Below are 25,559 nucleotides of genomic sequence, written 5' to 3'. Positions count from 1 at the left end.
TATAGCTGGGCATAGTGGCATGTGTCTTTAATGCCAGCCCTGGGAGGCACAGGGCTCCTGTGCCTCTGAGTTCAGTGCCAACCTGGTCTACAAAGCCAGCCAAGGCTACACAGAAAGAACCTGCCTCAAAAAACAAAAACAAACAAAACCCAGCAACAACAAGGAAGCCAAAACCCTGTATCTGAATAACAGGACAAAAAAAAATGCCTTGAGGCCATCTCCAGAATTGGTCAGACCTCAGGCATTGTGGGAGAGTCCAGGAAGACTCTGTAAAAGAACTCATGGGTGTGGCTGTGTGTCGTATGTGCGTCAGTAGGAGGCAGAGAGGAGAGAGGCTGTGCCTACGCCCAGTGTTCTGACCTGTGAACATCTGAATGATTAGTAGCCTAACGTTCCCTGAAAAAAATCCTGCCTGAGAAGACCATCAGTCCAGAACCAGGGGTCCAGACAGGGAGCTAGCCCGAGATAAACAACTCTGTCTGGCACCGCTGTCTGGCACCAGGCAGGACCAGATGGGCTACCAGGATGGGAAGCAGGCTGGCGACTAGAGACTGTGGTCACTAGGTGGGAGTGAGCCGGAGATAAACAACTCTTTCAAGGGAACACTTGGGTGAGGCCGGGCAAGGAGTAAACCTCAGACAACCACCAGACCAGCACCATGGGGCCTGGACAGGGAACTAGCCTGAAATGGCCACCAGTTCAGTGCCATGCAGGCCTGGGGGTACAGACCACACCCAAGATGACCCCTACCGGGTGCCATAATACACAAGCTGGACAGACTACTCCTAAGACCACTCCTGAGATGACCCCAGACACTCAGAGACCCTGAACACCACTAAGAGGGGCAAGTAGGTGGTGGAGAGATGGGAGAGAAAGAGAAGCAGAAGGATGTGTGCACAATGAAGAGAGGGGGAACTGGAGACTCGAAGATAGTGAGGAACAGCCTGATGTGAGTAGCTGGTGATGCCACCTGGGACCATGGTGGCCCTGGCCAGTGCTGTCACCTGGGCCAGCATCTGGATATGTGGCCCTGCAGCAGCAGGGGTCTGTTACCACCAAAGGCCAGGCAGGGACATGTTGATGTCTGAGAGCTGTGTAGAAGTGGCCCTCTCCCTCTCTTGGGCATCCTGGTATTGCTGGACTTACCACTTGTCTCGCTTGTGGTGGCATGAACTGGGGAGAGTGTAGGCTTAGGATTTTTCACCAAACATACTTTCTTTGGTGTTCTTAAACACCTTTACCTCCTTTCCAACCATCCCCCCACCACCATCACCTTAGATAGGCGATTAGTTGGGGAAAGGGCTGTAGATCTCTTTTATCTACTTCCTGCTGATGAGGGTCCATGGGTCCTTAGGGGATTACCAAACTCAGTTGTCAGGACACCAGCAGCTCAATCCAAAGGCTGACAATAAGCAGCAACACAGATCAGCACAATTCAGAAAATCAGGAGTCAGAGAAAGCCGCAAGACTCAGTTGGATTGCCTCAAGACATTCCCTGGAACATTTCTCTCTCTGGAGTCAAATGTCAAAGCACAAAGATCAGCTCAGTGATCTAAAAAGCGATACCTCGCTGTGCGTCCCTGTATATATCTCCTCTCCTCAGAGTCCACCCACTGATACTCTCAGCGGGCCAAAGCCATGCCCCTCGCATTAGAGAGCTCACTGCCAAACAGCATGTGCCCTCTCACAAGCCAACCTCCAGCAAAACATCACATGCCCAGCTTGCGGCAAAACATCACATGACAAAACCGAGTCTTCGAAGAAACCAGAGACTTCCACTTTAGGGGAGAGTCCCTCCACCTCTCCCCTCACCACGTTCAGCAGGTAGGAGACCTGGCCCGGGGCTCATAAGAGCAGGAGACCTGGCCCTGCCCCTCACCAGCTGCAGCCCTCAGGAGAGAAAGCCCTGTACCTCAGTGGGCATCACAGTAGGGCTGGCCCTAGATGTAGGGATTACAGGTGAACCAGTCAGGAGGGCATGAGGTTAGGAGAGCAGACCCTGCCTCTTCTCTGCTGTGCAGTGGCAGCAATGAGGGAGAGAATCCCTCCCCCGAGTTTTGTCCTCACTACCAGTGATGGACAGGAAAGTTGGTCCCAATAGTGCCATGAGAGCAGGAGAGCTGTTCCTATCCCTCACCTGCTGCAGCACTAGGAAGAGCGGGGCCTGCACCTCACAATAGAGCTGGCCCAGTCTGTTGTCTGCTGGGTGATGGCATGGACGAGCACCTTCCCTCCCTGTCCCTCACCATCTATGGCAGGTGGGAGAACTGGCCCCGGAATCATGAGAGTGGGAGAGCTCTCCATGTCCCTCGCCAGCTATAACACTCAGGAGGGTGGGGCCTGCACCTGACCTGGGCAGCAGGGTAGAGCTGGCTCTGGTTGCAGGGGTTGCTGGTGAGCTGGCCCCGAGGGCATAGAGCAGGAGAGCCAGTGAGCTGACCATCTCGGATAATGCTCAAGCCCAGATCCAGGGCTTTGAATTGGCCCACTCCAACACCTACTCCACTGATGAACTGCCGGACTGCACGAAGGGGCTGATTCTACAGATCCAAAACTACAGAACCTCCGAGACACAGGGCAACAACTGAGAGGAGTCCCGGTGAGGTTCCATTATTGAGAGAGCAGCAGAAGACAGAGGCCTTGAACTAGACCAATGAATCACTGCAGTGAACATTTGCAAGCAAAGAAGCATGGACAAAGTGGTATGCTGTGGGACAGAATGTGACACACTACAGCTCCCACAATGAGATTTTTTTTCTCTCTCTGTTGGAGGAGAGATTGCAAGGGTGAAGGGCAGGTACAAGGAGAGGGGGGATGAGTGGAATTGGGGTGCATGATGTGAAAATCACAAAGAGTCAACAGAAAGTTAAAAAACAAAACAAAACAAAAAAGCTTTCCCAGGATTCATTTCACCATGTTCGTCTGCCCAGGCACTTAGAGGCTACCTCAGCCATGGTCCAGAAGGGACCAGCTTCTTTGAGTTGGTGACGGACCTTGTGCCATTCAGACGACATTGGTTTTACAAGCGTGGAAGAGTTGTAAGATCACGGAGGCACTCACCCAGATTTCAAAGGCTGTTGGGAACTAAGCCCTGGGACCCTTCCTAAGGGCCTGGACTGCCAGATAAGCACCGGATGCCAGCAGGCCATAGTTTCTTACGACCCATTGTTCCCAAAACTGTTTGCTTTGGGACACATCCGTGACCACAGATGTTATCTTTGGGCCTTGTAACTCTTTAACCCACCTTCTTAGCCTTGGGAACTTCCCACCTCCCCACCAAGGGCCTTGGTATTTTTCCACTACTACTCCCCTTTTCTCCCCCCTCTCCCCCGCCCTGCCAGAACCGTGCTTTAAAAGAAATACCAAAGCTCAATAAAGCTGACACTTGACCGGCAACCGTCTGCTTGTGTCCTTTCTCTCTCTCGCCCATCTTTTCCAGGATTGACCCCCTTTGCCCCCACGAATAACTAGGTCCCGAGGGTCGGGGCAAAAGGCAAGCCTGGGAGAGGCCAGCTGAGGTGTAGCCGGCTCAGCCCCCAGGAGGGCAGTGTGGGAAATTGTGAGGAGAGAGCTGAAGGTGCAGCAGAGATCTCGCAGGTCCGGAGACGACAGAGACCTGAAAAGGCTGCGGAGGAAAACCATGGGCAGTGAGCAGAGCCAAGCCCAGGGGAGAGGTCACGTGCACTAAGGCCAGCAAGGCCAGAGCAGTGAGCACACACCTTGAAGCTCACATCATGTCACCGTGTGCCCCTGGACGCAAAACAGGGCTATGCAGGATTTGATCTCCCTGTTGGTTCTCTGGCCTCTTTTCTGTTCTCCTGTTCACCCCGAAAGAGTGAGGGTGTTTGCTGTGTGAGGTCACATGTTTTTGGCTTTTGTAAACCTGCTTTGACTCTCAGTTTCCGTTTGGACTGTTGCTTGACACTGAGATTGCTGAGACTCTTGGAGAGAGCCTCCGTGCGGCCGCCGCTGCGCACAGGGCAGCCGCATTGAGTAGAGTCACATTCTCGCAACCGTCTTTATTTGAAGATCGAGTGCGGTCTGAGGGAATGTGTGAGTTCGTCAGACCGGCACAGGCTGGCACCGCACGGGTTAATGTCGACTGTCAAGCTGACGGAATCGAGAGACACCTAAGAAATTAGTGAAGAAACAATTACACGGTGGAGCCTCTGACGTGAGCGCTGATTGAATCCGTTGAGAGTCTAATTTGAGAGGGACTGTTGGGAAGCGGAACTGTGCAAAGGGAGGCCCAAGGGGAGGAAGCGGGTCACTGGGACTGTGGCTCAGAGGGTCCATCTTGGTCCTGGCCCCCTCCTCTTTATCTGGCTGCTGAGATGAGCAAGGTGTCCTCCGCCTCGTCCCTCCTCTGTGGTGTTCCCGCCTTGCTACAGGCCTAAAAGGGAGGAATTGACCAAGCACTGGTCAAAGCCTTTGAAACCGTGAGCCAAAAGGAATCTTTCTTCCCTTAAATGGTGTATCTTGGCTAGGTTGTCCCTGCGGGGATTTGCTGAATGGAATCACACCCACATCTTCCAAATCCAGTGTGGGCTGTCACCCGGGCTTGCCGGAATGAAGCAGGTACTCCTGGGGCCTGGGCTCCCTGGCTCATGATTTTTTTTTTCCCTGCCAAGGTCAAGGCTGGGTGGCTCCACAGCAGGGAGTAAGGACTTGGCAATCCAACTGCACCTGAAGCAGGCTCCCCAGCCACCCATTATTTCAATGACCTACACCATCACAGTATCCAATAGCCTGCTATGTCTGGATCCAGCAGCCGCCTTCCTGGACTTCCAGGAGCTGGTTGTTTTGTATCGTTTTCATCTGCAACAGTGGCTATACTTCCCTCTTCCCAGCATGCCCCGAGACCTGCCCTTCAACCATCCTCTTGCTATGTAGCTCTCCCACCACGATTTAGGGTGATGGCTGTCTCCCATTCCTCTGCAAATAGATGTTTTTTGTTTTCGTTTCTTCTGTCGTTGATTCTCGGCTGCCTTTCTGCAGGGTCGGGGTAAATGTACCAACCCACGGTGTGCTGACCCTCAGGCCAGGGCTCTGCCTTTCTGCACAGAAGACTCTGACGTGCGGATCAAACCACAAGGGCAGGGGTACCCATGGGTCTGTTTCTCCCTGGCTTCTGAGCCCCTGGTGAGAAAGGGCTGGTAAGCATTCCTTTCTGTGTGTCTGGTCTTAGCACAGCCAGATGGGAACACAGGCAGTGGGTAGAAGCCAGTATTCTTCTATGCCTAGTGGTCTTTTGCCTTCTTTCGGGGTCCTATCCGGACACCTCCCAGCTCTGCCTCTCCTTCTGCAGGGCCCATTATTCCTTTTCCTGACACCCTGCGAAGCCTGTGTGGAGTCAGATGTGGGTGGAGAGACAGAGATCAAAGGAGCAGCCGGGGATGCTCTCCAGACCCGGGCGCAGACACAGGCAGATGTGCTACTCTTCCTCACTGTTCTGGGGTGGCTGGGTTCATCCAGGCAGCTCTTCTCTCTCACATGTCAGTAGCTGAGACAGTCAGGGGGCACTTAGAGGGCATGGCACCCACAAGATGGCTCATACGCATGGGTATACCTTGGTGGGCAGTGGGAAGGCTGTTTCAGTAGGTTATGGGCATGGCTGGTCCTCTCTCTCATACTCTCTCTTTCTGTGTCTATCAATTAAGTATATTCTTTCATCCATTCCCTCATTTGTATAAATCACATCATGCAGTGTGTTAAGATACCCAGCACTAGCTAGGGGCTTAGTTTTAAACATGGAAAAAGACAACCAGGTCCCTTCCAGTCTGGGGGAAGCACCAGGGCAAAGCCCTACTCATAAATGCCAAATTACAGCCGCCAGTAATGACCAAGGCAGGGAGATGGAGGAGACCAGGGGTCAGAGGTGCTGGGGGCTGGCCTTTCCCAGGGGGAGGAGGAAGAGCTCGCACTGAACCCCAGGGCAGAAAGAGCTGGGGTGTGAAGGAAGCTACCGAGACAGGGAGCTTTGCGAAGAAGAGCCTGCCATTGAAGGTGTGTGTGTGTGTGTGTGTGTGTGTGTGTGTGTGTGTGTGTGTGTGTTTGTGTGTGCAAACGTGCGGGGCATTCTAGAGGCCTCTGCAGAGCTTACAGGTGAGGCCAGGATCCATGTTTGTGGTAGCTTACATTCGCTGTCACTTGACTGGAGGTGAGTCATCTAGGGCAGGGGTTTCCCACTCCTTCCTAAGGCTGTGCCCCTTTAATACATACAGTTCTTCATGGTGTGGTGACCCCCCCAATAAAATTATTCCATTGCTACTTCATGACTGTAATTTTGCTACTGTTGTGAATCATGACGTAAATATCTGATGTGAAGGATATCTGATCCGAGACCCCTGTGAAAGGCTCGCTTAACCACCACAGGGGTCACAACCCACAGCTTGAGAACTGCTCATCTAGAGGTTGGAGGCGTGCCTCTGAGCATGTGTCTGTGAGGGTTTTCCAGAGGACTAACAGATGGGTAAAACCCAGCCTGAATGTGGAAAGAGGGCACCGTCCCATGGGGCTGGGGTCTGAATGGAATAAAAGGAGGAGAAATTCAGCCAAGCAGCAGTGTTCCCGTGTCTGCGTCCTGGCCCACCATGACGTGAACAGCTCCCCGCTGTAGAGGAATTTTAATCCAGCAACGTGGCTGCTCTGGCAAGGGATCGCATCCAAGACACCGTGTGGTCTGGCACCAGGTGGGTGCTCTGAGAGGCTACTGTGCCTACCCAGTACTTCTTCCTACTTCAAAACGGTCTCCTCAGCTGCTCACAGCTTGCCGTTTCTGCCCAGGAGGCCTCTGATCCTCCCCCACAGCCTCAGCTACATCACCAGGAAGTTTGGCCAACTGTGGCAAAAAACAAGTAAGTGTTTCCTCCGTCATTCATTGCCAAAACATGTCTGGCCTAGGCTAACAGCCCCAGGCCCCAGTTTGTATTTCTGTCCTCCAATCTGGGCAGTTGGCTTCTACTGTTTATGCTGTGCTTCATGCTCACAAGATGGCAGCAGCCGCCCCAGACATCCCATCGGTGTTCAGAGCGTAGAGAGGGACAGCTCAGAGGACAGTGGAGACCACGTCTGTTATTTTTCTCCCAAGTAGCTGCCTCTTCTGACTGATGCTCCTTGTGTGTGGTTGGATAAAATGATGTGACCTCAGAGGCCCAAGAGTGCACATAGGTGCAGGTGCCCACAGAAACCAAAAGAGGGCATCGTATCCCCTGGAGCTGGAATTAGGAACAAAACCTTCGGTCCTCTGACAGAGCAGCAAGCACTCTTAACTGCTGAGCCATCTTTCCAGCCTTTCCTCTCTCTGAAAACAAGTAGTTTGTCAAATGCTAAGGGCACTGCTGCCCTGCCCCAAGCTGGGATTCTGTAGGCAAAGAGAGCAGAGTGGTGAAAGGAGGGAGGGAGGGGCAGAAGGGGTGGGAAGGATGAGCTTGCTCTGTTCACCAAGCACTGACTCCTAGGCTTCCCAGGGCCTGTTTCCTCCTCTGCAATGGCCAGCAGCACCCCAAATGACCTGATCTGGGGGGAGGGGAGACTGAGATTTGATGTGCTGTGTGTGGGGAGGGGTGGCATTTCAAGGCATTACTCTTAGTGTAAAAGCAAGGACCCCAGGGCAGCTTGGGGGGGGATGCTGAACACCCACAGCAGGAACCCACACAAGCATCACACAAGGGAGTTTAAGGAGCCCCAGGGGAGGGGGGAGGGCCCAGGATGGTGGGCAGATGGGCAACAGAGTGAGAAGGAAGGTGGCGTGTGGGGAGTGTTACCGGTGAGCCAGGGTCTGGTAAGGGTTTTCTAGGTTCTTGGCCTCTTATTCAAGGAACTGAAATCAAGGTTCACCCAGATTGCAAAAGTAGCAGGGACTTAGCTCAGCGTAAGGGGGGAGCTGAGATCAGAACGAAACAGGCTGTCAAGGGTGTGACAGGGGCTGTGGGGGTAACGGTGCAAACAAAGGCTCTGGGGTACAGCCCAGAGTTTCTTTTCTGTGGTCTCCAGGAAGGAGGGGTTTGAGTTTGAGTGGCTTCGTTTTTTGATCTGCTGATTTGAATCATGTAAGCCTTCGCTTGAAAAGAAGCAAAGAAAAGAAGCAGGGAGCTAAAAGAGGGACCCTTGGACTCTGGCTAACTAATGGGGGCACCCCAAGCCCTTAACACCCTGACCTGACTGGGAGGGGAAGGGAGTTCAGGTCCTTGCAACCATGTTGGATCACCCAGCACGTATGGATTTAATATCTTTCTTTCTGTGTCAGAGAAATGCCTTGAAACATTACCGTCGTCATGTTTGCTAAGCTAAGAACAGACATGCTCCCTCCCCCATGTGCCAAGCCCCTCCAGAGGTGGAGTCCCTTAAGCGTAGTGGTTTGTGGCGCTGGGGGTGGCACTAGATCTATGAGACAGAAAATGGAGAGGCTGAGCACTCCTTGGCTGGAGCTGGCCCTCCAGGCTGTCAGGGTGAGATATTTCCTCTCAGCCTCAGACCCTAGTAGGGATGGGAGGGTGAGGGGGATGGGTGGAACACAACATGACTCTTAATACAACTCTTATTTGTCACCAACTCCTGACAGTATGGCAACACCTAACGCAGACAGGTCAACGAAAGCCTGTTGGGAGAAGGACTGGGAACTTCAGGCAGTGTCATGCCTGTGCCAGTGGATCTGTGTAATTCAGGTGAAGACCAAGGTGGGACTGTCTCAGGGCCAGGCCCCGGGGTGCCTGATACAGGCGCCTCATCAACTTCCATAGCAGCCTAAACTCTCTAGTAAAAATTTCAACCAGGCATAGAGGTGTGCACTTGTAATGCCAGCATTTAGGAAGCTGAGGCAGGGGGATGGCGGGTCTGAGGTCAGCTCAGGCTGTATGATAAAGTTTTCTCTAAAATACAAACGGAAAAGGCCAGGTGTTTTTCTCAGTGCCGGCTGGGACTAAAATGTCTCTAGCAATGGCAGGATGGACACTTACTCTGACGGTCGAGGTTATGGATCCCTAGCTTCTAGACACCCAGTTCTAGAAAGATGGTTTCCCCTTGAGAATGTATCCTCCCCACACCCACCCTGTACCCCAGCCTCTTGGGGTCACCTCTACTGGCTCCAACACAACTCATGGCCAGCCACAGCCCAGGGTCTCTCTGACACACGTGCCTGATTGAAGGTGGGCCTAAGACAAGCCAGTCCAACCAGAGTAGCCCTTCTTTAAAACTCTGCCTGGGGCAGACTCTTGGCCTGAACTTGAATCTCAGAGAATCAAATGCCAAGAATCAACTGCCTGAAAACGAGCCTGACAGCAGCAGGCAGAGCCAAAAGGAACGAGGAGGCAAACTCCAGGGTATCACCTGAAACCACCCCCTCCCAACTCCGCCTTGATCAAGCTGCTCTTGAACTCCATGGTAATTTCTACTCAAATCAATACATTTATTTTCTACATAAGCAAGAGATATGTGCTTTCCATTTGCAGTGGTTCCTGTCCTTGCTGGCAGAGTGGGATGGACAGTCTCAAGAAAATACAGCTCAGGGCGCTTTGAGTACAGTAGAAAGTCTTGAGAGAGGGTCACTTGGCTGGACAGACAAGAGATTTACAGAAGTGGATTTGTTCTGCGCTTTTCTGAGAAAGAAGAAGAGAGGAGCAGACTCCCACATCTCTCTCTTTGGTTCAGGGGAAGGAGGTTGATTCCAACAAGGCCAAGCAGGGGTATTGGAGCAAGAGAGCCTGACCCTGCAGACACCTGGAGGCCATGGAGACCAGAAGCTTCAAGAGGGGAGTCAGGAAGGCCTGGAGCAGGTGGGTGTATGGCACTGTATGACATGAGGATGGCTGGCTGAGTCTTGGGGTTCCCCTCTGGTCCCTGGGAACACGGGAACATTCATGGTAGGTTGTGGCCTATAAGCATCTTCCCATCCCCAGGGACCTCCACTGAGGAGATAGGCAAATTCTGCAGCTGTCTGGGAAGAAACACCACACGGAGGGGACAGCAGCCCCACCATGCAGATCGTTGGGCTTTGGTTGGAGGCCCTGGAGGGTCAAGACCATTGGGGTCAGAGGACTGGGCTGAGGCCTGGAAGGGAAACAGGAGAGGATCAGTGTCAGGTACAGACAGTCCCAGCCCGGGGCTGCTTCCAACCTCTCCCTTCCCCAGGACTGCTCTCCACCCTTCCCCCACATATCCTGCCCAGGGGGTGGTTGGGGTTTCCTGGTTCCATTAGGCTTTCATGGCAAGAGCGGGCTGAGTGAGAGCCTGGTAGCCATTGTGTCCCGGCTTGGGTCACTGGGCAGATTCTGGCTTCCTTGGTTTGTATCCCTCAAGATACAAGACACTCCACAGGCAGTGAGGAGGAAGAAGGGAAACTGAGGCTACCTACCTACCCATGACCCTCTGTCCTGGTCTTACACTACTCTCAGTGGCCTGAGGGCCAAGCCCAAATGCAGGGTGCCCTTTCAACAGCAGAGGAGAAGTGTGTACCCCTAGAGCAGGCTGCAGGCACGCTTCTGCTGTCGTGTGGGCTGTGGGCACAGGACTGCCCGGATGGCCTCATCGAAGACTGTCTTCAGGCCTCGCTGGGTGAGTGCAGAACATTCCAAGTACTTCACTGAATCTGAGGGGGGTACAGCAGGGGAGCATCAGCCTGAGTCATGGAGAAGCTCCGTCATCCGAGTGGGAGTGTCACCCACGTGGGAAGTATCTCTCTCTGTACTTCATCTTCCTCCTGTAGGACTCAGGGGAAGACGGAGGCCCCCAGACACAAGGCCCTTTGTTTATAGGGGTCAGGTGGGGTGGACAGGACTATAGCCCTTCCTGTGGAAGGACAGGACCTGCTTCCAGGACCGAATCTCCTGGCATGTCACCCAGACCTTCTTCCTGGAGCTAACACCTTTGAGCAGGTCTGACGACACCCCCAAGGCATCTATCATTCAGTCACACCCCAACTTATGAGGAAACCGAGGTTAGCAGAGACTGCGGGACCTGTTTGCCCGGGGGCAGCTCAGTGAGGAGAAATAGAGAGCGCTTATGTGCCCTCCAGAGGACAGCCCCTGCCCCTGGAAGGGCCTTGCTTGACCTCCTACCTGCAACCTGAACACTGAGCCCTGACACTGAGAGGCCAGGAGATTCAGAGTCCTGAGGAAAGAAAGGGGAAGAAACCGAGACTGGTGCCCTCTCTGGCGCCTTCTGCTCTTCTCTCTCGGGCAGGATGGGGGCAGGAGCTTCTGACAGCTATGAGGAAACAGTGGCCTCTCCACCTCAGTGACCTGAAAGGCCTAGGGTAGAGCAGCCACAGACCAAAGATGCAGTACCGGGAAGACGAGGTCACCTCTAAAGGGGAAGCCACTGAAACAGGGGCTTGGGAGCCGAGGCCTGGCAGCAAAGAGGAAATGCAGCCTCAGGGAGCCAGACACTGCAGTCACACAAGGGTGCTTCTTGTTCCTGGAAAGTTCCTCTAGGCTCTCTCTGTCCCCACTGAGAAGATGAAGCCAGTATCAAAATGCCCTGGCCTCCAACTAGTTTATTCCAGAGATGGCTCTGGGTGGGGGCTCACGGACTCTACTCCTTGAGGCTCCCTATCTCTGTGGTGACCAGTGAGACACTCTGAACCAGGGTTCCAGGGCACTCGGCTGGAGCATTCACCTGCTCATTCTCACCACAGCTGTCAGGGAGGAGTTCTCAGCTTCTCAGCTCCCCACAGAGGACAAAATAGCCTCAGGAAGGAGAGAAGTCATAGGCTGAAAGACACACATACACACACACACACACACACACACACACAGGAGCCCAAGCACACACATACAAAGGACATGAAGGGAAGATGAGCACATGTCTGGTGTCTGGGGACGGACGGGGGGTGGGGTGGGGGCGGGTCCAGGGTGGGTATGCTCCAGAGACATCGTTTGCCATGGATGAAATTATCAGAGAATAAATAAAAATATCCTATGTTTAAAAGGCACGTAAAGGAGAGAGTGAGCTGAGTGCCAGCGTTCTCCCTCTCTGCTCCCAGCATTCCCGTGTGACAGACTGTACCCTCAGAGATGGAGGAGCAACTCTGAAGGGTCAGGGTGAGGTGCGGGTAGCTCAGTGATAAGAGTAGTTGCCTGGCCAGTGCAAAGTCCCAGGTTTGTTCCCCCAAATCAGTGCAGACCAATCTGGGGACAGGCTGGTTAAGAAGAAAAGGCTGGGGTAGCCCTGTCCCAGCTAGAGGCTAGAACAGAACGTGAGGCTAGAACAGAGACCCAGGGTGAAGCAGCAGAGAGGCCCCTTGGGAGGAGGCCATGACACCCAGCTAGTCACAGGAAGGCTGCGGTTTCTCTTCCTGTGAAGAGCCCCTCCCTCCCATTTCCTGCAGGGGAAGAGGTGCGGGGCTAGGTGGGGGCCAGGCCTAACCTGGTAGTTCTGCCTCAGGAGGACACCACAGGAGAGGCCAGACCCAGAGCCCAGTCTCCTTCCGATGGAGAGCTTGGCTAGAGTGAGGCGTCCTCACCCACCCAGCCACCTGCCTCCCTCCTTTTATTCCTGGCCACCCCTCCCCAGCCAGACAACCTTGAAGGTTCAAGCCTCCTCTTCCTGGTTCTCGGAGGCAAAGAGTGTCTGGCAGAGTCAGGATGGATGGAGAAAGGGAGGTGAGGGCCAGACACAAAGGATTGAGTCACCCTTCAAGTCTCTAGCGGAGATGCCGTCTCCAGGAAGCCCTCAGAAACAGCTGTTTGACTTGACTGCCTGTGCTCCAGGCAACCTCATTCCCCATCCACCAATCCCCCCCCCCCCCCCCCGCTTCAAGGTCTACACCTGGCCGATGCCCTGACCAGCTAACACAGAATCCACCATGCAGTGATGCTCTGGGGACAAGTCATTTTACCCAGACACCCAATATGGCAGAAGCCGTCACTACTGCTATGCCTTCCTGACAGAGGTACACCAGCACAGAGAGGCCTCGGGACCAGCCCGGGTCACACAGCTGGCACAGCTAGAGTTCAACCACACAGCGCTAGGACGAGGCTGTGTCCGGGCGCCCCCAACCTCCAGCTCCCTTCTTTGAGCTCAAGCCCCATACCAATATCCTTGGCCAGTGCCAGGCCCTGAGGGTAGGTGATGGGAGCCAGCTTCTTCTCCTTCAGCTTCTCAATGGTGTCCTTGTCGTCTCTCAGGTCCAGCTTGGTTCCCACCAGGATGATGGGGGTGCTGGGGCAGTGGTGCCGTACCTCAGGGAACCACTGGCAGGGAGAGGGGAGAGGGAGAGGGAGCAGAGGGGAGGGGGACACAGAGGCCCAAGACACCAAGTCAGAGAGAGGTCTCAGAGCAGAGTCACAAGGCACAGTGTGATCTGAGCAGGCAAGCAAAAAATTTTTAAAAGCCAAGATATATATATATATATATATATCGAGATAAGAGTGGTTATGTGGTGATAAGGGAAGGCACGAGGTTGGGCAGGGAGAGGGACAGCTTGCTGTCCCAGCCCCCAGGGAGACCCTCCCCTCGTGGGCCCTGTGTGACACTCTCTGCCCTGGACGCTCCTAACCCAGGATGGACCTTAACTGCCAATCTCTCCTTCCCTCAGTGCCACCTGCATTTGTCTCCCAGCCCACTGGAGGCCTACCTTGGCTCGGACATTCTCATAGGAGGCCGGGCTGACCAGTGAGAAGCAGATGAGGAACACATCCTGAAGACAGGAGGGCAGGGTTGGCACAGAGAAGCCAGAGTCTTGTCTGGGGTGGGGGTGTGGGGAAGAGGGCAGCTCCCACCACCCACTGCGCAGCCATATAGCAGGAGATATAGGACACTCTCTTTGCCACTGTGGGTAGAGAGCTACCAGCAGCAGGTCCCCAGCCCACCCCAGGACTAGGCACACTGACCCGGCTCTTCACACAGCCATGCACTGAGAAAGGCTAGCATCTCAGGGCACAGAGGCCAGCAGGGCTGAGGGAGCACAGTCTGGGGAGACGCTAGCTCCCCAGATAAAACCAGATGTGGGTCACATCTGTAATGCTAGCACTCTAGAGGTGGAGGCTGGAGGATCGGGAGTTCAAGTTCATCCTCGCCTACATAATGAGCTTAAGGCTAGCCTGGACTACCCGGGCCTCAAAGGGAGACTCGGGGTTGAGCAGGTACCGCTGGCCTGAAAAGGTCATCGGCAGAACAGGGTCAAGACAGGGGACACGAAGAGGCAGGGAGGTGCGTACCGTCTGAGGGTAGGAGAGCGGCCGGAGGCGATCATAGTCCTCCTGGCCTGCAGTGTCCCACAGCCCCAGATTCACTGGCTTACTGTCCACCATCACATTGGCTGAATAGTTGTCAAACCTGTGGAGAGCAGGAAGGAGAGGGTCAGCCTCGAACTCAGAGCCCGGGACTTCTAGCCCAGGCCAGAGGCTGAGACTCAGAGAGGAGCTGGGACTAGCCCAAAGTCAGACAGCACTGTGCAACTGGCTTCACGACTAATGTGTCTACTATTAAAAACATCTTAAATACAAGTAAACAAAGAGGAAAATGTGTCTTGGTCATTTTTCTGCCTCCGCTTGTCCTTAGGAAAGGTTGTGCTGTTTTTCCCTCTGAGGTACGCCAGAATAAACTTTTCCTTCCTCCTATGTTGGATACGTAGATAGAATATCACACAGTGTCTTTTGAGTGACTGCCTGTCCCTGATTTAAGCAGGGTCCCCATGAAGGAAACCCTGAGGGAAGGAAGCAGTGAAGGATGTACGTGGGAGGCTGCCAAAGGGAGACAAGAGGAGACAGGGAAAAAAGCACAGCCAATCCAGGCCGGTGTTAGCAAGCTGTTGCCCTGCCAGACCTGCCTGGAAGATGAAGGGACTATGTCCCAAGCCTTCTGTTGCTGATCTACTACCTCACTCCTGTGACAAATTACTACGGCCTCCTCAAGAGAACAGACAGACAGACATCAGTTTTGAGTCAGTGAAAATGTCTGCCTGGGCCTTGCACTGGTGTAGACCAGAGACTGGACCAGGAGTCCAGTGAGCAAGTGCTGGGACAGGGAACACTCTGAAGCCCAGGGAGGGTCCAGCCTGGCACTCTACACTGAGTGGAGGGGGCTTTAGAAAGTACAACCCCACAAGTCACCCTCCTGGGAGAAAGGAACAACTTTCCTCTCCCACGGGGGGAGGGGAGTGAAAACGAGGATCAGAGAGGTATCATGACTCACTGAGGTCACACAGCAAATGGGGGACCAACCTAGGGGAGAAGCTGTGTCCAGTAGACTCACTGTGCCCTGTCTTGCCTATACTGCCATCTCTACTTCAGCTTACCCAAGTGGCCTCACCTATTCAAGCCTGCCTCCCACCCTCACCAGGACTCCGTGGAGCACTCCGTGGAGACTTCTCTGCCCCCGGCAGGTCAACCCCACCACCAACACTCCTGTGGGTGGGCAGGGAGACACAGCTCGCTCCTTTCTGCCCTGAGGCCAGTCCAGCTGGCACACGGTAGGTCTGCTGTATGCCTACTCTGGGCCCCACCCTTGTGAGCCTTGGAAGAACCTCCGGGAAGGCCACACTGGCCAAAGTAGGGAGGCAGGTGTCTGGGCTGTGTCTGACAAGCTGGAGGCATGAGGACTCTCTATCTTCCCAAGATGCTTTGTAGTAAAGGCAGCCATCTTTTGGGGTCCTCCAGGCTCTAAGGGTACCTGGAGGAGGTGGGGAATGGTCAGGACCTTTCAAAGCACCCTCCTGGTACCTCCCTTAGACCAAGTGAAAGGGGCAATCCTACATATATTAGGCCTTGAAGTCTCACGTGATCCAGGAGACAGGTGAGGAAACTGAGGCTCCAGGAAGTCAAGGGTCTTTACCAAGGCCAGTCAGCTCAGAAGTACGGGAAGTACTTCCTATGACATCCTCTATCAGACAAGCAATGACCAGCAGGAGGGTTGGCTGAGCCTGGATGACTGCCTAGATTCACAGAGAGGCAGGATTTGCCCTGTCCAGGCCCAGTGGCTCAGGGACAGTCAACTAGCTTCTCTGCTTCTCTCTCTCTTCCCAATGGCTGGGTTCATTACTGGGCTCCAAGGAGGCAGGAAACATCCAGATCATCCCACTGGGAGACTCTGAGAGCCTAGGCTCACTGTCAATGCCCCCACTTTTCCTCCACCCAGTGTCTCTCTAGAGGACAAGTTGCACGGGTTCAAGAAACAACACAGGGACAGGGCACATGCTTTGATGATGTCACACTTCCCCTTCCTAAGAAGAGCAGAGAAGCCTTTCATATCACTGTGGCTGGCTGTCACCTCCTTTTCTAGATAGGAAAATGAGGCTCATGGGCAGGAACAGATTTTCCCAAGGTGTCCCAGGTGATAGGTAGCAGGGCCGGGTGTCGGTCCTATGCCCAGTTCAGAAAAGCCCCTGTGCTGAGCATAGCTGCTAGGGATGGTACGGATGGTGAGGATGGCAGAGACAATTTCCACTTAACCTGGCGGCTCTGAGGCCTAGCCTCTGGCTACAGACAAGCCCCGCCCCTGAAAGGGTCCCCTGGCTGCTTCTGAGGGAGGGTGGCTGGCACATTCAAGAAACGAAGAGTCTATGAGTCCATGGTTGGTGTCTTGGAGCCGTGGGAGGATTGGCTAGGCAGGCAGGCAGGCTGAGGACTCAAGAAGGATTTGGGTCTTGGAGGCCTGGTGTCAGGTTGGCTAAGGGAAGATCAGACTGGCCCTGCTGAATCACCAGATCCAGCGTCACCGAGAAAGGCACAGCTCAAGTGCCATATAATCTAATCTCACAGTGTGTTTTCTCCTCCCTATGGAGTTGAGCCTGTGGTACCATCCCAGGAGAGGACAGAGCAGGCTCCACCCCCAGCCAGGGTCCTCTGCCCCCTGTCAGCAGCAGTGTGACGTTCTAGAAACTGGCACTCTGTCCTAGAATGAGGAATGAACTATGTACACCAGCCCCCTGGCCCCGCACAGCAATGCCCCATCCCTGAAGAGTTTTCCGTGGGTCCAATGTTAAGCGTGATGAAGAGAGGGAGAGGACAGGAGGGGACGGGCTGCTGCAGACACAGAGAAGGAACAGTCAGGAAGGGAGGCATTCTCTGGGTGTCCGAGAGGGAGCCAAGGCAGGGAGCCAAGAGAGCCCAGGGGATCATGGACTGGACTGAACACCTGGAGGGCACGGGACGGAGGAGGTGGAACTTGGGGAGCTCTGATGCCCCCTCCTATTGGGTTCTAAGCATAAAGAGGAGCTTTAGGAAGGACTCTGGCTACATTGTGACTCTGCCCAAATTCCGCTTTTAAAAGTTCATCTAGGGAAAAACATCTTAAAAAAATAAGAAGATTTACCTAGGGACTGGACCTGTAGCTCGGCACCAGATAAAACCAGATGTGGGTCACATCTGTAATGCTAGCACTCTAGAGGTAGAGGCTGGAGGATCGGGAGTTCAAGTTCATCCTCGCCTACATAATGAGCTTAAGGCTAGCCTGGACTACCTGGCAAACAAACATAAAAAAGCCCACAAAACTTACCTGGAACCTGGCTGTTGGGGAGACTGAGGCAGGAGGAGAGTGACAAGCTACAGGCCAGTCTGGGCTACATAGTGAATTCTAGGTCAGTCAGGGCTATATACCCTGCCACAAAAAAAAAAAAAAAAAAAAGAAAGAAAGAAAGGAAGGAAGGAAGGAAGGAAGGAAGGAAGGAAGGAAGGAAGGAAGGAAGAAAAATTATAAAATCAAAGCTCAGGTGGGCTTCAGCTGGACAGAGTCAGGGAGACAGGATGAGAGCTTGTGTCATGGTGCCAGTCATGTGGGCTTCTGTCATGACTCTGTGCCCCTAGCACTTAGCACAGAACCATTCTCGGGCAGGTGTCCCCATCTGAGACTATGTGTGCCAACCTTGTTGGCCGCAGGTTCCTCTCAGAGGAGGAAATCCCAGGGCAGCCAGCTACCAGCTGCCACCTCCACAGAGGCACAGGGAGATCCATCAGGGACAGATCTGTGGGTCCTCGCCACCTCAGCGACTGTTCAACACTGCGGCCTGCCAGTCTGGGCCCTCAGGACACCGAAAGCCTCTCCATCTCTCACCACCATGCAGGAAAGCAGTGCACAAGGCTCAGATCTCCCAGCCCAGGGCCTGTCTCTTGTAGAAAGGAAAAGGGAGGCGCTCGGGTTCAGAGGGAAAGTGATTGCTTTGAAATCCTTAATCAAAATGGGTCTTCCAGGGAAGCCAGGACCAGACACGATTGGGTCTTAACTCAGGGACAAGAGCAGTGTCAATGCACCCTGATGACAGGAGCCTTCATCCATAACCCGCTTGGCTCCCATTCTTGCTCAGGTCTAGCGCCAGCCCTCTCTGACTTCCGGGTGCCTTATAAGCCCGGTGGCGGGAGTCATTGTGCCCCAGGGAAGTTTCTAGAGGCCTCACTCACATCAGGATGCAGCTGGGCACAGACTGGTATCCAGAGGCCCGCCCCGCCCCTCTGGCTGTCCTTTGCTGGGTCCCTCAGCTAAGGCAGGTATCGGAGGCAGCTGAACCCCCTGATCCAGAAAGGGATCCGCATACAGCCACGCTGAGGACTTGGAGCAGAGCCTTGGTTTGGCACTGGTGGGATGGTGGCTCCTTTGATGCTGTGGGAAGTTCTGAGCCCTGTGGATACCCTCTTCTTCCTGTTCCAGGCAGAGCTCCCATGAAGGTAAAGACGAGGGCCCCAGGTAGGTGCTGAAGCCAGGCAGGCTGAGTGGCCCCAAGGAACAGCCCTGTAACTGCCATCAGGATATTGTAACACCCCCTTTCCTTGAAAACCCAACGCAATCACTAGTTGCATCCGGTCCCGGGCCACTAAACCATAGGCCTTTTAACGAGATGTTAGTTGTGATGATTCCCCTGGGCCTCGTCACCTCAAAGCACAGATATCATGTATAAGATGCTGTGTGTCAACCACCATGTAGAGAAGGTGGGGAGAGAAAAAAACAAACAAACAAAAAAAAACCATATGGTTTTCTGCCCCCACATTCTTACTGATACTGGGAGAGATCTGACAAGCTCCTCTGGAGAATGACAGGGCTTTAGCCTTGATCAGAGGCTTCCAGGAGGGTGCCAAGGATGGGCTTGGAGGGTGTAGATGTCACAATGAGATAGAAAGTCACAGCAGGGGATTTCCGGCAAGGCAAGAGCTGGTGCAAAGGTCCTGCGGCAGGCCTGCCTAAGGAGCATTGGTTTAAAAAGCCAAACAGTGCGTAATGTCTATAGACGGGGAGACCGAGGGACCCTGAAGAGCCCGCATAGAACTAGGGAGGTGCCCTGTAAGTGACGGGGTGGCCCGAGTCCCTTCTGACACCTGCACACTCCTCCTTTTGTATCATGTGGCAGCTGGTGGCCTCCCACAGACTGCAGCTAGCACCGCCTCACCCCAGCGCGCTGGTCTCCAGAACCTGCTACCGTCTAAGTTTCTGAGGTCCTTCTCCTCCCTCACCTCCACGCCCCACTTTCTCCTCCCGGCCAGCTTGAAGGACGCCTTCCCACCCGACAGTCCCCCTTCCTCCTGGAGCCTCTGCCTCCCTGGCAGAAGTCATTGCGTTGCCAGCTGAGTTCTGAGCCACTTCCCCCTAAGATGGAGAGTCTCTCTAGCTTCACCATCCCGCCTGGACCCCAAAGAGGACAGCCCCGAGAAGCGCCTGGAGCAGGCAGAACTCACACGGTAGGGATGTATTCTCCAGGGAAGGCATTGGTGGTGTAGCTGATGAGAAGGCACGTCTTGCCCACAGCTCTGAAAGACACGAGACAAGAAGTGGGAGAGCCCGAGGTCACAAGCTGTGTCTGAGGAAAGGGGAGGCCCGAGCCCTTTCTCCAGGCTCCCAATTCCAGACACCCTATGGCTGTGTTATCAGTCCCCCGCATCCTGACTTCCGTCCTAGCCCTGGGTGTAAGCCATGCTTCTGGGGAGTGCTGGGCACAGGTGATAGACACAGGCGGGGGAGAGGACCCTGGACACCTGGACAGGGTTGTCACACTCCTGGGCTTCAGATCCCGGCTCCACCATTTGCCATCTACACAACCTTGGCAGGTCACCTAAGCGCCTTGTACCTCAGTTTCCCCATGTAGACAACAAGGGCAATTCCTTCTTCCCAGTGAATTAAGTGATACTTATAAGACACTGAACCCAGTACCTCAGGGGCTGCGACAACCAGCGACTGTTAGGGAATGCCTGTAACCTCTCTTTGAAGCCAGAGAGGCCTGGGTTCGAATCCTCTGCACTCTGAGGCAGATTACTTAACTTCTCTGAGCTTCAGTCTTCCCACCTGTAAGCTGAACTCTGTGACGGTGGGTAGGGTTTGTGGGAAGAGAAATCATCCAGAGGGCCGTGACCCAGTGACCACACACAGTAAGAGACAGAAATGGGACAAAATGTCTCCCTGCCAAGCTGAGAGGCCACCCAGGTCATTCAGCAGGAAGCCGAGAGGCCGGAGGGACAGCTCTGGGCCTTCCCCAGCTCTATTCCGTTAAGTCACTTCCCACTCTGAGAGGCTGCCCTGCCTTTTCCCCCCAACTCTCCCCCCCTCCCCAACACACACACACAAGGCTGCCCTTAAGCCCCAGCCTGCCACCAAGGTAACTTTGAATGACTAGGAACCATTGACTTCCGGCCACCCTACCCCCCCAGATCAGACACAAAGCAGAAGTGAGCAAGGCAGCTGCAGCAGATAACGGCCCACCAGCAGCCACAGTCAGCTGAGGCTCTACCCCCAGCAGAGCCAAAGTGTGGCCTTGGGACCCAAGCCAGAAAAGGTCTCAAGGCTTCGGTCTCTCCCCCTTTTAGACTGAAGCTGGGTATCTAGGACGTGTCAGAATGGACCTAGCAGGACCCAAGATGCGCTTGAGGGACTGCACCTTAATGGCCTAGAATGCATGGGAAACCGACCCACCGCACATTAGGAAATCGAGGCCTTGGCTCATGACAGCCTGTGGTCCCAAGACCTGGCAATGAATACAAGCCCTCAACAGGGCTGCAGCCAGCCTGCCCTCTGGAGTCCCCACAATCCCTTCCACCTCCTCCTCCCCTTCCACTGGCCTCAGTGCTCCCTCTCGCTCCTCACTGACATCCCCTTCCTTACATCCTCCCCACAACAAGGGATAGAATCACATAGTGCAGGCAGGACAGCCAGGCACCTGTCTCAAGCTACCCCAACCCACTGCTGGGGGCAGAGGCCTTGCCCCAGACTGAGAACCAGAAAGATTGGAAGTTCCCCGGTGTCCCCCAGCAGCAGCAAGCCAGCCACTAGAGCCCAGGTCAACCTGGGAAATAAAGGTCCAAAGGTCAAGTTGTTGGTTTGTTTTTTTTTTTTTTTTCCTCACCTCACACCTGCACCGTGACTAGGAGCCTAATGCTGGCCTCTGTGGGAGCCCTGCCCCAACTCTCAGGGTGCAGGCAAGGAGCAGCACCCCACCCACAGTCCCAGACCCTCCACCCAGGTGGCTTCCGGAGTGGGGTGGGCTGAGGACAAAGGAACGGACCAGATCTACCCCAAATGCTCCTGGTGAGCCCTGGGAGAGGAAGTGACTATCCCCAGACCTCCTGGGAGCCCTGAACCTGTGAGTATCCCTGGGAGGGTCTCGGAGACATTTTGGTAGCAGGTGGGAGGCAACTTGACCAGGTACTTACCCATCGCCCACCACCACACACTTGATGGCCTGCATCGCATCTGAGGCCCAGCAGCCAGCGATGACAGTTGGGGGCCAGGAGAGCTGCTGTGGACACCAACAGTATGGAGTGGCTGGGAGACGCCCCGCAATGAGGAGCAGCACCCCAGCTCAGGAGGCAGGAGGAAACGGAAGAGGAACTTACCCAAGCGGCTGCCCCACAGCCTTGAGGGGGTGGAGCGTGCGGTCTGGAAGAGAACCTGGCGCCCCACAGGTGCTAGGTGCCCTGACCACCCAAGGGCACCTGACACAGGCTCCAAGAGGAACCCGGGCACCCTCTGGGCTTGGAGGTTCACTTCCTGACCGAGGGCACGGCCACAGTTGCTCCCTAAGAATCTGTATCCTCCAAGAAGTCAGTTGGCCTCAATCCCAAGTGCAAGCACTAGAGGGCCTTCTCTAGGTCAGGCATTGTGTTGGTAGTTAGTGACTCTAAAATGCAGCCAGACAGGCTGTCCTGGAGTTTCTGCTCTGTACAGAAGGCAAACTGTATCACTAGAGGCATGAGCAAGGCAGGAGGAAACACGGGCCATGGGAGAGCTACAGAGCGACCTCCTCAGAGTCACCAGCGGGGAAAGCTGGTGGCGGTGAATTGTGATTTTCAACAGAGGATGCCCAGGGGGATGTTGCCTAAGCTGGGGGGGGGGGGCAGCATGAAGACAAAAGGCAAAGAAGGGGGTTGAAAGGAAGAGGAGGAGAGGTCAGACGCAGTAGAGCAAGCTGGTGGGAACTTGACAAGTCAAAACCTTCTCACAGCGTGGTGGCTCACGCCTGCAATCCAAGCACTCAGGAAGCTGAGACAGCAGGATTGCTGGGAGCTTGAGTCTGGGATACAGAATGTGTTCCAAGCCAGCCAGAGCCCAAATAGCAAGAGCCTAGCTGGAAAAAACCACCCCAAACCAAAAATCCTACCTACAAAATTATGTAGGCTTCTTGCCGTTTTGATCCTATCAACTAATTGCTAAGGATACTGCAACACATGTGTTGGGCATTAGTGTTTGCAGGTGTTTTGTTGGGCTTTTGTGTTTGCAGGTGTTTTGTTGGGCATTAGTGTTTGTAATTGTTTATTGGACTTTTGAGTTTCCTATTACATAAGTTACCTATGCATGTCTTTGCCCATTTCTCTGCTGGGGTATTTCTCTCTCTCTCTTATATTTATTTGGAGAAGTTCAGTGTTTGATCTTCAAGTGTGGATTTCTATAAATATTGCATAGTTCATTTCCAGTCTGTGCCATTATTTTTTTATAAGCTGTGATATTTATAAATGCTTATTTGTATGTGGTCAACTTTAAATTTTCTCCCCTAATGACTTAGGCTCTTTGAGTAAGTCTTTCTTAAGCATTCCTATCCAATTTCATGGAGATAATCTATAAAGCGTGTGAAGTTTCTGTCTACAGATAAGAGCCTTTAAACACAGAGTGGACTTCCGATGACACAGGAACTGCTTGTAGTTCTTGTGAGATGTTGATTTGACTTCTCCAGTGCATTCTTCGTTTCTTTTCCTATCCCTATGAGAAAATACTCTGACCCGGGCAGCTTAAGGGAGAAAGAACTTATTCTGGTTCATGGTTTAAGGTTAGAATCCATCACAGTGGGGAAATCAAAGCAGCAGGGGCTTGAAGTATCTGGTCGACCACAATGAGGAACCGGTAACGAATGCACGCTGTCACTCAGCTCCTTTTTTCCGTTACCACCGGCCCACGGGTTGGTGCCACCCACAGTGGGCTGATCTTCCCACCTCAACCAACATGATCATGACAAACCCCTGTACACACGCTCGGAGACCTTTCCTCCAAATGATTCTGTCACGTTGACAGCGAACACAGACCATCACAAAGTGCCATCTGTTTCACAGAGTCCCACCTCGCTTTTCCCAGTGAATGGCAGTCAGGACATCTCATGTGCCAAGACCGCCGCCTGCAAGCCAAATCCTGGTCTGCCCACCCACTCAGGAGCCGGTGTGAGCCTGCCTCAGTTACCCCAGTTCTAAGCCTTTACATGCAACAGGGGGAAACCTGCCTCTCTTAAACTCCCTCAAGACTGGCCTAGTTGTGGAGGAGCCTCTGCTCTTCCATCTATATTGTGGAATACGCTTGAGCAAACAGCGTAAAAATCCCCGGCTGTCCTGCATTCAGCCTACAGCAGTGAGCAGGGACCTGACATCATATTCCATTTGCCTGCCTGTTAGTATCCTCTCTTTCTCCCTTTTATCTTTCAATAAAGTTTTACCATTTCCTCCCCAAAAGGTCATGCACATTTTTCAAAAGATTTATTTCTTGATTCCTTATTACTCTCGGCACTATTGTAGCTAATAATTTTCAAATTGAATTTCCTAGCTGCTCCCTGTACGTAGGGGAAATGCCAGCCTTTGCATATTGGATTTATGCACGTGGAAGCCTGGGCGGAAAGTCTTGTGTCTGCTTTTTAAACTTTTTTTTTTTTTAAAAAACATGTATTTGTGTCTGTGCCCACACATGCATCTATGGGGGTCAGAGGACAACTTGTGAGAGTGGGTTCTCTCCTTCCACTGTGGGGGACCAAACATGGGTCATCAGATTTGGCAGTAAGCACCTTTACTCCCTGAACCTTCTCACCAGCCTTTGCTACAGCTTGCTTTGAGATTCGCTAACAAACCTAACAGTGACTTGCCAACAGTTTATCACTAGTAAAAAATAATTTTAATACCTCCTAATGTTGTGATATCCATGCCTTGCCTTGTCTAGGCTCTTCATAGAAGGGCTGCATAAGCCCACAGTGCCGGGCGTGGAACCTCAGTACGGGCTTGAACACGGCACTTCTGATGTCTTAACAGGAAGCATAGGAGGTCTGTTGCCCATTAAAGACGCTCAATCCTGTTGGTGACAGTGGCTTTGGTTTCTCTCCAGTTTCATTTCACTGAACACTTTTCCACATGAGCGGAGACGTTACAGATGACAGGACTGCATTTTCTAATGTCCCGTCACCCTGCTTAGTCAGTCCTGACGGTCCGCTTGACTGTTCCCAGCCAGTCTCCGATTCGCACAACACTCTTCCTCCACACGTGCTCACAGGCGGGAACCTGCACACACATGTAAACACACATGTACCTGCACACATACACATGTGCACACCCACACTCACACACAACTTACCGGTTTTGACATATTTATATGTGTCATTTTAGGTCTTGCCCCTAGGCCTCTTAGAGTTGTGATTTTCTTTTTCTTAAGGTCAGGGGAAGGCCGCTGCCTCACTGCAATGCTTTTCTCACAAAAGACCAGGCACCATGCCCCACTGACTCCTGCTGGGGTGACAGGCGTGAGTGCCTGCCTTTTGGAAGTCCTAGTTAGTGCCTGTGAGTTGACTCTACACCATCTGCCGTGAGAAGCGCTCGCTGGGGCTGTCCAGTCTCTCATAATGGCACAAAGAACACCCTGTCTGGCTAGAACTCGCTACCAAGGCCACGTGCCAAATCTCCGCCAGGAAGGTAGCTCGGCCCCAGCTCCTGTCCAGTCTTTGCTACCTAAACCCTGAGGTGACGTCATCAGGCACACACACACAGCTTTAGGATTGTTACACCTCCCTAAAATAGTCACCATAAACAGCCAACTGAAGTCTTTGTCTCCAGACCGATGCTTAAATTGTTGTGAAAATAAGAGGTTTTAAAAACACCATTTCGGGCAGAGGAGATGGCTGAGTGGGTAGAAGGCTTGCCACACAGCGTGGGAACCTGAACTCAGATCTTCAGAGCGCACACAAAAGCCAGGCAGAGTAGGGCAATTCTGCTATGCAGATGGGAGGCGGAAGAAGGAAGCTCACTGCCGGCTAGCCTGGCACACAAGCAGTTAACAAGAGGCTTTGCCTTGTTAACTGCCCATGCAGGAGACTCCCTCAGGTCTGACTCCCTCACTTGCCTTGTGACCTCCAAACAGGCACCACGGCACATGTTCCCCCACACACACACTCATGCACAGTACACACG

General features: G+C 53.5%; 1 protein-coding gene, 1 long non-coding RNA gene and 1 other non-coding gene across 3 annotated transcripts; 2 read left to right on the top strand and 1 right to left on the bottom strand.

Moving 5' to 3' along the window:
• The first annotated feature begins 266 nt into the window (after positions 1–266).
• On the top strand, positions 267–394 carry LOC132656134 (small nucleolar RNA SNORA17). Its single transcript, XR_009594072.1, has one exon. It is a non-coding gene; the product is annotated as a small nucleolar RNA SNORA17 (small nucleolar RNA).
• A 3,001-nt stretch (positions 395–3,395) lies between these two features.
• On the top strand, positions 3,396–9,251 carry LOC132655800 (uncharacterized). Its single transcript, XR_009593657.1, has 3 exons — positions 3,396–6,692; positions 6,787–6,857; positions 8,564–9,251. It is a non-coding gene; the product is annotated as an uncharacterized LOC132655800 (long non-coding RNA).
• Positions 9,252–9,382: 131 nt separating this feature from the next.
• Positions 9,383–21,738, bottom strand: Rac2 (Rac family small GTPase 2). Its single transcript, XM_021636766.2, has 7 exons — positions 21,564–21,738; positions 19,599–19,670; positions 14,157–14,274; positions 13,574–13,636; positions 13,031–13,190; positions 10,453–10,585; positions 9,383–10,047 (listed from the first exon to the last, which is right to left on the bottom strand). The coding sequence occupies exons 1-6, from the start codon at positions 21,596–21,598 to the stop codon at positions 10,455–10,457; spliced, it is 579 nt and encodes a 192-aa protein (XP_021492441.1). The 5' UTR covers positions 21,599–21,738; the 3' UTR covers positions 9,383–10,047; positions 10,453–10,454.
• Positions 21,739–25,559: the final 3,821 nt, after the last annotated feature.

Source organism: Meriones unguiculatus, chromosome 8 (genome assembly GCF_030254825.1).
Source record: "Meriones unguiculatus strain TT.TT164.6M chromosome 8, Bangor_MerUng_6.1, whole genome shotgun sequence".
Lineage (NCBI taxonomy): Eukaryota > Metazoa > Chordata > Mammalia > Rodentia > Muridae > Meriones > Meriones unguiculatus.
Note: the sequence above shows the minus strand (reverse complement) of the source record. Positions and strands in the feature narration are given on the sequence as shown.

What these genes read in the sequence shown, in the direction of transcription:
- Rac2 (XM_021636766.2), bottom strand. Translation starts at nt 21,598, where the DNA reads ATGCAGGCCATCAAGTGTGTGGTGGTGGGCGATGG. An exon ending in TGTGTGGTGGTGGGCGATGG is followed by an intron (nt 19,671 to 21,563) that starts GTAAGTACCTGG and finishes CGTGTCTTTCAG; the next exon opens with AGCTGTGGGCAAGACGTGCC. An exon ending in ATGAGAATGTCCGAGCCAAG is followed by an intron (nt 13,191 to 13,573) that starts GTAGGCCTCCAG and finishes TCTCCCTGCCAG; the next exon opens with TGGTTCCCTGAGGTACGGCA.